Source organism: Chionomys nivalis, chromosome 7 (assembly GCF_950005125.1).
Source record: "Chionomys nivalis chromosome 7, mChiNiv1.1, whole genome shotgun sequence".
NCBI lineage: Eukaryota > Metazoa > Chordata > Mammalia > Rodentia > Cricetidae > Chionomys > Chionomys nivalis.
In genome coordinates, this window is record NC_080092.1 from 44,201,364 (window position 1) to 44,215,131 (window position 13,768).

Genomic DNA, 13,768 nt, shown 5'->3' on the forward strand with positions numbered 1-13,768 from the left:
AACCAACTGCTAGACAAAAGACTTAACCAAATACAAAATAAAATAGCCTTTATTCTATTCAACCAACTTGCAATACAAACATAGATTTCACATTCAAAATTTACCCCCAAATAATTTCTAACGCATGTAATCACAACTACAGTAGAAAAGTGAAAATAGCTCCCTGCTCTCCAATGATAATCAAAATAAAACTGCAGAATCATAAATTTTTTAAACAAAGGCATCTTGAAGTGCATTAGAATCAATTATTTACTGTATGCAACACCATCAAAAAGAATTCTTAAATTTGCTTCAAAATAACTCATTTACCTTTCTAAAAAAACTTGTTGGGCGTATAGATGGGTTTGCCACACAACCCCGGCTGACTATGAATTACTAAGTAGCGCAGGCATGTGCGCATGTGCTGCACTTGCACTCACATGTACATTTAGGGTTTTTGCCTGCTTATATATGTATACACCACCTGCATTCCTGGTGCCCACAGAAGCCAGAAGAAAGAATTGAATCCTCTGGTACTGGAGTTACATACGATTGTGAGCCACCATATGAGTTCAGGGAACTGAACCTGGGTCCTCACAGAAGAGCAGTCAGTACTCTTAACTGTTTAGCCATCTCTCCAGTGGCTGGCCTACTCTTTTGAATTAAAAAAAAATTTTTAATTGATTCCACTCACTACTAATCTTAAAAATAAAGGAAAAGCCAACTCTGAACATTACACATTATTATACATTACCTTTTTTAGCAACTTCCATTTCTTCTTCAGTCCATCGAGAGGTCTCTACAGGCTCAGTAGAAACTGAAAGTAAAAAAACAACTCAGGCTAAAGAAATCAAAATTGGCCTATCCATTCAAAGACCATTTTACTGATAACTAACTTATTTACCACTTATGAAATTAGATAGTATCAGCTTCTGAACAGCCAATTAGATGGAAAAGTTCCACACTTCTCAGTGTCAAGAATGTTCTCACTATTGGCTATATTCTTGATGAGAGAAAGTCTACCTCCAGCATAACAAACCTCTTTGTCGCCCCTCTACTGCAACAACAAAAGAACATAACGCGTCTTCCTTCCTGTGTCAGCAGAATCATCTTTTAATATAACCCAATCAGATCAATCACTTATTTAAAATACTTTGCAAGCTCCCTGCTTTGTAGCAAAGGAAGACACAGCTCAAGAGAAAGCCAAGAGCACTATGACCTGCTTGGGCCCATCTTCATCCTCCCACTGCTTGGTTCTGCTGCATCATTCCTTCCATTTGTACAACATGCATTGTCTTCTGTATCTCATTTTATGCTAAAATTGGTAACCACTACAACCCCTTTAAAGAACAATGTGACACTACTTTATACAAAACAAAGTTTTATTCTTAAGTCCAGTATATCTTGCCTAAAAATTTATTCCTCAATTTAGCAGAAAGTGTTCAGTGCAGGAAGACATCTTTCATTATAGTGCTCTCTATACTGGTTTAAAATGGAGCAACAAGACAGTTTAACCACTCACAGTAGGGAAATGCTTAACTTCACATTTAATTTAGAAGCAAAATGCCTATATAGCAAGGCATTTAAGAAGTAAAATAGAAATTATGAATACTTTAAAATTATAAAACTGGACATGAAAAGATGGTTCAGAAGGAAACATCACTGACTGCTTCTTACAGAGATCTTGGGTTCAATTCCCAGCACCCACATGGCAGCTGAGAACTGTCTTTAACTCTATCTAGTTCCAGGGAACCCAATACCCTCTTCTGACTCCCAAGGATACCAAATATGCACATGGTGCACAAACACAGATGCAGGCAAAACACCCATACACATAAAATAAAAGTAATTAAATCTCAAAAAACAAAATCCCTAGAGAGATATAACTTAAAATAATTAATAAAGACATAACCCTTGTCGGGTGGTGGTGGCGCATGCCTTTAATCCCAGCACTTAGGAGGCAGAGGCAGGTGGATCTCTGTGAGTTTGAGACCAGGACAGGCTCCAACAAATTAAAGAACAGGAGAGAAATCCTGTCTCAAGAAAAAAAAAAAAAAAAAAAAAAAGACCCTTAAAATAATTTTTTTGATTATGTTATATTATACTTACATTATACTATAGTATAGTATAATATATTTAAGAGATAACTTAAAGTAATTAATAAAGAGAGATAACTCTTAAAATAATTTTTAAAAAAACTAAAGTTGGGCCAGCAAGACAGCCTAGCAGGTAAAGGTACTCATGCTGTAAGCCTGTCACTTTGAGTTCAATCACAAAAGTTCTAGACCCTCAATATCTGACCAGTGGCCCATGTGCACCAACACTCACAGACATATGCTCAGACATATCCATAAATGAATAAATGTTTTAATGTGAAGAAAGAATATTTATGCGATATGCAAAGTAAATTGCATGCCAAATAGTAAAAGAAAAACTACATTGTAGCTAATGTTCTTTTTAACCAAAAGAATTTTACTTTAATAAAATTAAGTTTAATAAATTAAAGAACAGCCTTAAAAGTCAACTTCTGGGCTATCAATACTGGCAGGCCCCGCCGTACTTTATCATGATTACACCCCTGCACAAAGCCATCTCTTCTACTAACTGGGCTCTGGTGGCGGTGGTAAGGGTGGAGGGGGCTCCTCAGTGGCTGAGGCAGCAGCACTGGCAGCTGCAGCTTCACTTGTCATAGACCTGGTGATGCGGCCCTTCCGGCGCCCCTGGCTGTTAGCCGTCTTTCGTCCCCTGGGCGTGGCCTGCTCTCTTTCCTCAGTTTCTTCTGTTGTGCCTTCCGTTCTGTCCTTTTCCTTGGTAGTTTCTCTAGAAACAAAAGCAAATGAAAGTTTTTGTGACTTAAAAGTATAGATACAGCAAAGACGATTGTTTAAATAGAAATTGCATAAATTTATGTAACCTCTTTCAATTTTTACCTAAAACTCTTATGAGATTTTCAATAGCTCTTACTGACTCAAGACACTTCAAAAGACTTTTATCACATATTAATACTTAAATTTTAAACATATTTCATATTAATTAACTTAAAACCAGACATTCGTAAGAAAATATCAAACAACAGCAGCTGAGATGGAGCAGCAGGAGACATGAGCAGAGAAGGCAAAAGGCCTGAAACTTTGGCTCTTATTTAAATTCTGTTAAAGTCTATTCTATGAAATGAAGTCAAAACAGATAATCTTCATGACAGATGCCTATTCTGTAGTAATAATCCAAAATACTATTTTATTACACCAGACTCAGTGTTCTAATTACCTGAGTGGTTGGCAAAATAGCTTCCGGGTCAGGCTTCCTTAGTTCTTCTAAGAGCTGTGACTTACTAACTATGACAACCCTGGGAAATTACCCTGCCTCTACGAGCACAAAACAGATAGTACAATACAGATAGTGATAATATATTTCACAGAGTAGTGGCAAGGATTAAATGAATTAATTGAAGGAGTTAGTAAGGTGCCTGGAAAGGTACCTGGAACATCATACAAGTTTGCATTTACCATGGTAAAATTTCTCTCAGTTTATAAAGAGTTTATTTATAGTCTCAAGTACTTAAGAAAATTTAATTCATGGTGAATAATATTAATAGTATTATTACTATAAGAAATATGGGAATATCTGAAGCCCATTCTCTGTACTACTGATGATACCTGCCACATTTGAAAATACAATAGTTAAGGTACTTTGTAACTGAAAGGACTTAGAGGGGAGTTGGTATGATCAAACACAATGTGAGTATACATGAAATTTACAAAGAATAAATTGATTTTTTTGTACACATTTGTGAGAATCAGTTATTAGTGGAAAAAGCTGGGTTTTTTTTTTTTCACAATTTTACTGCTTCAAGTAAAAGACTGTTGAGGTTTATCAAGCTATAGATCTTCTCTTCCAATAAACACATGGCTCAAGAATGATTCTATTATAGTGTAAATCAGAATCATGCAAAAGAGTTAACTCAGCAATGAGTCACTCCAAAGCTGAGCTGGACACTCTTGTAATCCAGTACTTGGGAGGTTTTGAGTGAAGATCTTTAGTTCAAGGTCAGCCTGTGCTATAACCTAACACTGTCTTAAAAATAAAAGCAGAGATTGGTGGCACCAGCCTTTCATCCCAGCGTTCAGGAAACAAAGGCAGAGGGATTTCTGGAGGCCAGTCTGGTCTACATAGTGAGTTTCAGGACAGTCATGGCTGAATAGAGACTCCATCTCAAAACAAAAACAAAAACCCACAAAAAACCCACACAATAAACAAATAAGTAAGTAATAAATATCAAACTATCCATCCCACTCTGCTCCCTACCTATTCCCAAAGAAGCTCAACCATCTCCTGAATAGAATCTAACATTTCAGTTTTCACTAGGGATCGACAGCAAATAAATCAGCCCATCACCTTCTACTCCTCTCCTTATATTGAAATCACTGACTAGTTCTCAGTGCACAGCTACTTATGCCGAATCTTCTGCCACATTGACTGTGAAATACTTATCTTACTACTCTCCCGTGTTTGTGTCTTCAAAGGGTCTCACTTGTTCTACTCATTCTGCATGGTCAAGCTTTGTTTCCCTCCTAGTGTTCTCCTTCTTAGTTACAAACTAAGGATAGTACATATTCTTGTACATTTTCATCCTCTCTAAGACTTAACCATATACTATTTCATACGGATACATGTTAAGTAATTTAGAATTTTTAAGAAAAAAGTAGAATCACCTTAAGGAGGTTTTAAAAGCTTTAATAAAAAATAAAACAAAAATATGCTTTTAAAAAAGATATTTCTTTATGAGAAGAAACACTGACTATGTGGTATGAAAATGTTAATCCTAAACCTAAAAATAATTTAGTTTTGTTTCTGTACAGGTATCTTAAAGTAGAAAAGCATTAATATCTGACTCTTAATTCTTATTTTCTTTTTTTAACTTTATTTTTATATGCATTGGTGTTTTGCCATGGGTGTTGGGTTCCCTGGAAATGAGATTTTACCAAGAGTTGTGAGCTACCATGTGGGCGCTGGGAATTAAACCTGAAGTGCAGCCAGTGCTCTTAACCTCTAAGCCATCTGTTATTTTCACTTATTTATGTGAATGAATATTTCACCTGCATGTATTATGTCTGTGCACCATACACATGCCTGGCACTGGCAAAGAGCAGAAGACGCCATCAGATCCCCTGACGCTGAAGTTACAGAATGTCGTGAGCTACCATGCAGGAACTGAGAATCAAATTTGAATCCTCTAGAGGAGCAGCCAGTATTCTCAGCAATTATGCTAAGCCATCTTTACAGCCCCTGATTTCTTCTAAAACCATGCAAGAGACTTATGTGATACTAAATGACAAAAACAAAAAACAGGAAAAGTATAAGTATTTCTGAGAGGTCTATAAAAATAGTACAATAAATATTTTTAAAGGGCACAAGCTACTAAAATATGAAATGGCCAATATGAATCTCAAAAAGGCATTCTACACACAAATTACTATGTGTGTAAACACATATGGTAATCTGGTTTTGTTTTGTTTGTTTTTTGTTTTTTGAGACAGGGTTTATCTGTAGCTTTTGAGCCTGTCCTGGAACTAGCTCTTGTAGACCAGGCTGGTCTTGAACTCACAGAGATCCGCCTGCCTCTGCCTCCTGAGTGCTGGGTAATCTCGCTCTTAAATGTCCCACAAGAGTTTAAGTGTTAAAAACTTGGTCATAATGGGTGCTGTATGGAGGTGTTGGAGATTTGAAGAGGGAGAATCTAGTAGAAGATTTTTATATTACTGGTAGAAAAAAGTGAATATTGAGAGGTCCCTGTCCCTCTTTCGTCCCTTCCACTATCTCTGTGAATCAATAATCAGACTGATACTTCTAAAACTGTAAGCCAAAAGAAAACCTTTTCTATTCTGAAGCTGATTTATAAGGTTCTTTATAGTGATAAAAGACTAACTAAATTTATATTTAGTTCTAGAACACTATTAATCAGAGACCAAGAATGGGCAGAAAACCTGACTAATAAGAAACAGAAGGAAATATATTGGCATGGTAGAAACATTCAATATCATCATTACACCCAAGTGCATATGCTTGTTTAAATGCATACACACACACACACACACACACATCTACAACTGCTGAGCTCAAGCCTCATATTAGTCACAAACTAAAACTACTCAGTTTCAGTCTCTGGGGAGAAATAATCTGGCTCCTAAGGCTCCACCTCCAGGCTGCCCTTATAAGCATACAAAAATACCAATAACTGGCAGCAACTATTAGAAAAATAATGGGTATACATTAGATTCATTTTTTTGACTGATTTTCCAAAATGAAAACAAATTATTTCTACAAATAAGAAAACAGAAAAGCTGGTAACAGAACTACATTTTATATGTTGAACAAAGTCAGCAAGAATATATACATATATTGAAACTACTTTCAGCCAGGCAGTGGTGGTGCTAGCACTTGGGAGGCAGAGAAGGTGGATCTCTGTGAGTTCAAGGGTAGTCAGGGCTACACAGAGAAATACCAAGTCTCAAAAAACAAAAACAAAAAAACACACAGACTATTACTTTCTTGGCATTTTAACACTGTCTAGAGGCTGGAAAAGATCTTCTAAAGCAAACACTAAATTATATTCAACATACCTTAGTGATAACTATAAAGTATTGTAGCCTATAGCTTAGAATAGCAGTATCTGAGCCGGGCGGTGGTGGCGCACGCCTTTAATCCCAGCACTTGGGAGGCAGAGGCAGGTGGATCTCTGTGAGTTCGAGACCAGCCTGGTCTACAAGAGCTAGTTCCAGGACAGGCTCCAAAACCAGAGAAACCCTGTCTCGAAAAACCAAAAAAAAAAAAAAAAAAGAATAGCAGTATCTGAATCGTGATTGTAATCTTGTAATTCTGGCACTTACAAGACAAAGGCAGAAGAACTGCCACAAGTAGGACAGCCTGATCTAAGCAGTAAGTTCCAGAGTAATCAGGGCTACACATCAAGACCCTGTCTTTCCAAAAAAATAAAAATAAAAATAAAAAGACCAATTGGTGGTGCATGCTTTTATTCCCAGAGGCTAAGGCAGGTGGATCTCTGGGTTTGAGGCCAGCCTGGTCGACACAGATTCATAGTTCCAGGAAGGTCACAGATACATAGAAAAGCCCTGTCTCTAAAAATATTAACAACATCCAAAAAAACAAAAACAAAAAAAGTAATCTAGGTGTACACATGGGTATGCAGGCATAAAATAACATGCCTGGCAATAAGGCCATAAGGTCAAGCATTTTATTTACTAAAATATTCCATTCTTTAATTATGCCAAGAAATTGTTAATCAAAGCACATGTTCCTCTGGGCTGTTACCACATATTTCACACCTGTAACATGAAGTTCAGCTCTGAAAATAACTATAATACATATCTTCCTGCTCAACTCACTTTGAGTCTTCCTTCTCTTCTTTTTCTTCATCATCCTTCTTTTCTTCTTCCTTTTTCTCTGTTTTTTCTGCTTTATCCTCTTCTTTTTCTTCTACTTTTTCTTCTTGTGAGGGACGGGCAATCTGCTGCTAGAACGAACCATCACTTGTGAGATACGAAAGTAAAAGAAATCATTTTGCAAACTGTATGAAAATTACAACATTCAATTGGAACAATATTACTGGGAGGAAAAGGTACTAAGAATAAATGTAACCAATAAAATGAAGAAAATTCTACAATGAAAATGTTAACATATTGAAGAAAACATTAAAGGAAAGACCTCTGTTCACAGATTAAACAAATTAATCATTAAAATGGCAATATTGCTGAAAGAATTCCATCAAAAGTTTAATGACATTCTTGTTATTTATTTATTTATTTATTGGTGTATTTATTTATTTATGGTGAGGCAGGATTTCTTTGTGTAGCCCTGGCTGTTCTGGAACTAGCTGGGTAGATCTAGATCAGACTGTCCTCAAAATCACAGAGATTTTGCCTTCTAAGTGCTGGGATTAATGATGTCTGTCTGACACCACTGCCCGGATTCCAATGGCATTATAAAACAGTAACAAACCACTTAGAGATCATATGGAAACCCAAAAAGACACGAATGACCAAACCAATCCTAAACAGAAAAAGAAATGCCAGAAGTATCAAAATCTGATCTCAAATAATACTACAGAGTCATAGCAACAAAAGCTTATATGTGAGCCAATAAAATAGAGACCATAAACTCATACAATTACAACCACTTACTTTTTAACAAATTTGTCAACAGCACATATTAGACCAGGCAGTGGTGGCGCATGCCTTTAATCCCAGCACTTGGGAAACAGAGGCAGGTAGATCTCTGTGAGTTCAAGGCCAGCCTGGTCTACAAGAGCTAGTTCCAGGACAGGCTCCAAAACTACAGAGAAACCCTGTCTCAAATAAACAAACAAACAATAAAATAAAATGAAATAAAAAAAACAAGCATATATTGGAAAAAGACAGGCATTTTAGTAAATGGTACTTGGAAACCGAATATCCAAATGTAGAAGAATAAAATAATGTCCATTTCTCTCTCATATACCAAAACAATTAATTTGAAAAAACAAAAGATCTTAATGAGACCTGAAACTTTGAAATTGCTAGAGAAAAAAAAACTTTAAGACACTGGAACAGACAAGGGTTGTAACTGATGCAGCCCCTCTGGAAATTACTACAGTTTCCTTCATCAATATAATGAACAAAAAATCGAACCATCAAAAGACTCTAAAGATTTCATCAGAAGAAACCTTATAAGAAAAGTACAAAGACACAAAAGACTCTTAAGGATAGTTAGAGGGATCCTTACACACCTATGTTCATACTACACTGGTTACTATGGCTATGAAATAAAACCAAACTAAATGCCCATCAACAAATAAATGGGTAAATAAAATGTGATACACTACTTCATTTTATCATATTTACATTTTATTCATGTACTAAACAAGCTAAAATTATGGTATTTACAAAGTAATAGAAGAGGAAATCACTGTTAAGCAAAATAAGGCAGACTCAGACAGACAACATAAAAAATGTTTTCTCTCATGTGAAACAGATTTAAATGTCAATGTGTGCCAGCATGCCATAAAACCAGGACCCTGAGAGGGAAAGAGGAGATTATCAGGAAAAGGGTAAAAGAGCACTAGAGTTCGGGCCCTGAAAGCATAAGGGGACAACGGGAATGAGGAAAGACAGGTCATCAAGGAGAGAGGGGGCAGAAGAGCAGTGAAGAAGGTGGAAGAGGAACAAAGTGTGAAGGAAAATCCAATGATGATATCCATTATTATGTAGACTGTATAGGACAGATAAACAAAATGAATTTCCTTTTCATTGTTACACAATCAGCCTATGATGACCTTTTCTCACTTCTTAAACTACATTTAAAATTTCTGAAAATTCCCTGAAGGGTATAGATGGTTTTGTGACTCATTTCTTAGTGTTTTAGTATACTTCTGTTCTGATGTAGACACTTATCATTTTCTAAGAGTCCCCTGGGTCAGTCTAGTCTAAAGCAAGCATTTATCAGCCATACCCATTAAACTTCCCAGAGGCAAAAAGCACAAAGGGTCCCATTATCTGCATTGGCTGTCCAAACCTGCAAACAGGAAAATGAGGAGGCCTCTCTTCACCTGCAGCTCCTGCCACTCCAATCCCACACAGTCACTGCAGCTCATCTCCTGGTATGCATCAAGGTCTAGGATCCGTTATTCTATCAAGTTTTCATAGTCTATCAAGAATAGCATCTACTACTTACTAGTGATTCTCTCACTTGTATATCATCTTCCAAACTTCTCAACCTAGTTAAGTTTCCAAGTTTCACTTGCTTCTTGATATTTACTTAAAAAAAAAAATCTGAGGTATCAGGTGGATTTCCATATGTGTGGTTTTGGTTTTGTTATTGTTGGATTTGTTTGTTTGTTTGTTGTTTAGAGACAGAGTTTCTCTGTGTAGCCCTGGCTACCCTGGAACTCACTCTGTAAACCAAACTGGCCTCGAACACTCAAGAGATCTGTCTGTCTCTGCCTCTGAAGTGCTGGGATTAAACGTGTGTGCCACCACAGCCTAGTCCAAATGTGTATTTTACAACTATAAGATGATATATTTTACAAATGGGAATGATTTACTCAGCTCTGGCTTCCCATTTCTAGCAGGAGGTGGGCACAAGACCTATTTCAAATGCTAATTACCCAACCCCTACACAATCAACTGTTGCTCTGAAGCAGCAATATGGCATGCTACTAAGAAAGTCTCCTTTAGTTTACTATGTTAGCTTTTGTAGAGTGTTTTTTAAAGATTTTTTAAAGTATTTTTATTTATTATGTATACAATATTCTGTCTGCCTGTATGCCTACAGGCCAAAAGAGGGCACCAAACCTCATTACAGATGGTTGTGAGCCGCCATGTGGTTGCTGGGAATTGAACTCAGGACCTTTGGAAGGGCAGGAAATGCTTGCTCTTAACCGCTAAGCTATCTTTCCAGCCCAAAGTAATGTTTTATTTTTCTTTTGCGTAGCTTCTTTGAGTTGTCTGCTGCTTTTACAATACTAAGAATTGAACCTGGAGCTTTCTATATGCTAGACAAATGCTCTACCACTGAGCTATGACTCTCGCCCGTATGTTAGCTCTGTAATCAATAAAATGGCTTATCCATATCAATTAAATAGAAAATAAGGAAGACACTCAGGAGGCAGAGGCAGGCAGATCTCCGTGAGTTTAAGGCCAGCCTGGTCTACAAGAGCTAGTTCCAGGACAGTATCCATAGCTACAGAGAAACCCTGCTTTGAAAACCCAAAAAGAAAAATAGAAAAAGAAGAAATAAGAAAAGGAAAAATTAAAATTTCCCTAGAATTCAATAATACAAATAATCTTATTTCCCATATACTTCAGTGTTTTAAAATCCCACACATTCCCTGCTGCCTGAAATTTAGGCAAGATCTGACTTCAGTTCCCTGGTATAAGGGATGATGAGCAACTAGAGCACTGCATTAAATCAGCCAGTGGGAAGAAGGCAGCACTTCCCAGCTCTGCAGAAAATGTGGAAATGGCAGTCTTGTTGCATTAAAATCTACTCAAGTACAGGACACTTTTCTAGAGGTTACCTCAGCATTCTGCATGCTGATAAGGTAGCAGTAAGACAAGGTGACATTGCCACCAGAAATCTAAGTCTTACTTCTGAGCAATTTGATAAAGACCAATCACATCACTGACTTTAAAGAGAAGAAGGAAATACCTCTTGTTTAAAAATGAGCTAGGTGGGCCGGGCGGTGGTGGTGCACGCCTTTAATCCCAGCACTCGGGAGGCAGAGGCAGGCGGATCTCTGGGAGTTCGAGGCCAGCCTGGTCTACAAGAGCTAGTTCTAGAACGGGCACCAAAGCTACAGAGAAACCCTGTCTCGGAAGAAAAAAAAAAAAAAAAAGAGCTAGGTGGAGTTACTATTGGTTTAGGCAAATATGTAGAGAACCACCAGTATATGTGGTCCAAGATGTAAGCAATAAGTTCTAAACTCAATAGTCCTGGCAGGCTGGCTGCAGCAGAAAAAGCCCATCAAAAGGAAACTTTCCTAAAAGTACCTTCAACAGATGCAAGCAGTTCTTGTCTGGGTTTCTCTTTCCTTTAAAACTGACCTTAAGAGTCAACAGCTAGGCAGGTTCCTCCTAGCATAAAATAAGATATTTACTACAAATGAAAGAGCACAATATAAAAGCAAATGAAAATTCAAACTGAAAAAGTGAAAGGCAGGGCTGGAGAGATGGCTCAGAGGTTAAGAGCATTGCCTGCTCTTCCAAAGGTCCTGAGTTCAATTCCTAGCAACCACATGGTGGCTCACAACCATCTGTAATGGGGTCTGGTGCCCTCTTCTAGCCTGTAGGCAGACACACAGACAGAATATTGTATACATAATAAATAAATAAATATTTTTAAAAAGTGAAAGGCATCTGTACTCAATGTGATCACTGCCTGGGGAACCTTAGAGCAGCAACAACCGATGCAGAGACTCCTCACTGCTATATCTGACTATATTCCTAACACCTATATATACATTCTACTTGTAGTCATGAAAAATTCTCGCTGAACGGTGGTGGCGCACGCCTTTAATCCCAGCACTCGGGAGGCAGAGGCAGGCGGATCTCTGTGAGTTCGAGACCAGCCTGGTCTACAAGAGCTAGTTCCAGGACAGGCTCCAAAACCACAGAGAAACCCTGTCTCGAAAAACCATAAAAAAAAAAAAGAAAAAAAAAATCAGAATAGGATTAGGTATAAATCTCTTGGCATTATACTCAAATTTTAGCCTCTCTAAAACATTCTTCCTAACTACTGACTACCTAACAGTTTAGACAGAAATCCTTCCAAATTCAAAATTGCTAAATGATACATGTTTCTGAATACTTTGAAAAACAAAAATATAAAATGTAAAGATTGGAACAGAAATGGTGTCAACACAGAGGAAAAGCACAAACTTCTGAGAAAAGAAACCAAAGTATTTGAAAATAGAATGTATTCTTTTCTCTCTCTCTTTTTTTTTTTTTGAGACAAGGTTTCTCTGTAGCTTTTAGTTCCTGTCCTGGAACTAGCTCTTGTAGACCAGGCTGGCCTCGAACTCCCAAAGATCCGCCTGCCTCTGCCTCTCGAGTGCTGGGATTAAAGGCGTGCACCACCACCGCCCGGCTAGAATGTATTCTTTAACAATGACTTGCCTGGCAGCACTCATCATTGCTCACACATAGAAAACATAAAAATTCTATCTGCATGCACCTTCATGGTGACACATTTAACAGGTGTAAATGAGGAATACATATCATGACATAATGAAACAAATTCTTCCAATTTTTTTGTTTTTGTTTGTTTATTATTGAGACAAGGTTTTTCTCTTTAGCCCTGGCTGTCCTGGAACTCTCTTCTGTAGACGAGGTAGGCTGCCAACTCATAGAGATTCACCTGCTTCTAAGGTGCTGGGATTAAAGACAAGTGCCATCACTGCCTGGTTTTGTTTGTTTGCTTGTTTTTGAAAGATTAATGTGTGTGCATGTGTGTGCATGCATGCACTTACACCAAAGGATACCAGAAGAGTATAGACATCAGATATTCTGAAGTTGGACTTACAGGCAGTACTGAGGCACCTATTATGGGGTGCTTAAAGTCAAACTGGGTCCTCAGTTTGTTCACATAAAATAAAACTCCTACTTTTCGCACACACACACAGAGACTCTCTCTCTCATATGTGTGTGTGTGTGTGCACGCACGCATATATACTTGTTTGTGTCTGTGTATGGACATATGCATTAAAGTCCATGTGCCCATGGAGGCAACGAGAGGACATCTGATCTCCTTGACTAGGATTAGAGGTGCTTGTGAGAGGCCACATGTAGGTGGCTAGGAATAAAACTCTACAAGAACAGTCTGCACTCTGAGCTCCCAAGATATCTCTCCAGCCCAAGCATATTTTAAATTGTGGATTGCAAATAATACCTGTCTGAATATTCTTTTGTCTTCATATTTTATCAATTTTGAAACATTTATTTAGTAAAATTAACACACCTGATTTCTGCCTCTCCGTTTTCCATAATTCCTTCTCACTAGGGCTTTATAATTCTCATTTTTCTTGGTTAAATAGTAATATAAAACACAATCAGGCACGCTCTGTAATGAAAATAAACATTTTATTTAATATGTGCTTTTATTTCTATAATGAAAAATATTTTACTTAATTTTTATATATTTTATTTCATGTTGAAATGTAAATAAAATATTTAAGAAAATTTTCTAGTGTAACAAGATCATGAATTAAAGACAAAAACATATGGCCTTAAGTATATTT

General features: G+C 37.2%; 1 protein-coding gene across 23 annotated transcripts in view; it reads right to left on the reverse strand.

Annotated features, from left to right (window-relative positions):
• The window catches only part of Ncor1 (nuclear receptor corepressor 1), a 157,509-nt gene that overhangs the window by 71,342 nt on the left and 72,399 nt on the right, over nt 1–13,768 (reverse strand). For 16 of the 23 annotated variants that reach the window (XM_057775703.1, XM_057775702.1, XM_057775710.1 and 13 more), the window contains 4 exons: nt 13,489–13,590; nt 7,383–7,510; nt 2,585–2,799; nt 734–796 (listed from right to left, as the gene is read on the reverse strand). In XM_057775703.1, coding sequence (XP_057631686.1) covers nt 734–796; nt 2,585–2,799; nt 7,383–7,510; nt 13,489–13,590 — 508 coding nt within the window. The remainder of the gene's footprint in view (nt 1–733; nt 797–2,584; nt 2,800–7,382; nt 7,511–13,488; nt 13,591–13,768) is intronic. The other 7 variants (XM_057775724.1, XM_057775719.1, XM_057775717.1 and 4 more) reach the window with 1 other exon arrangement.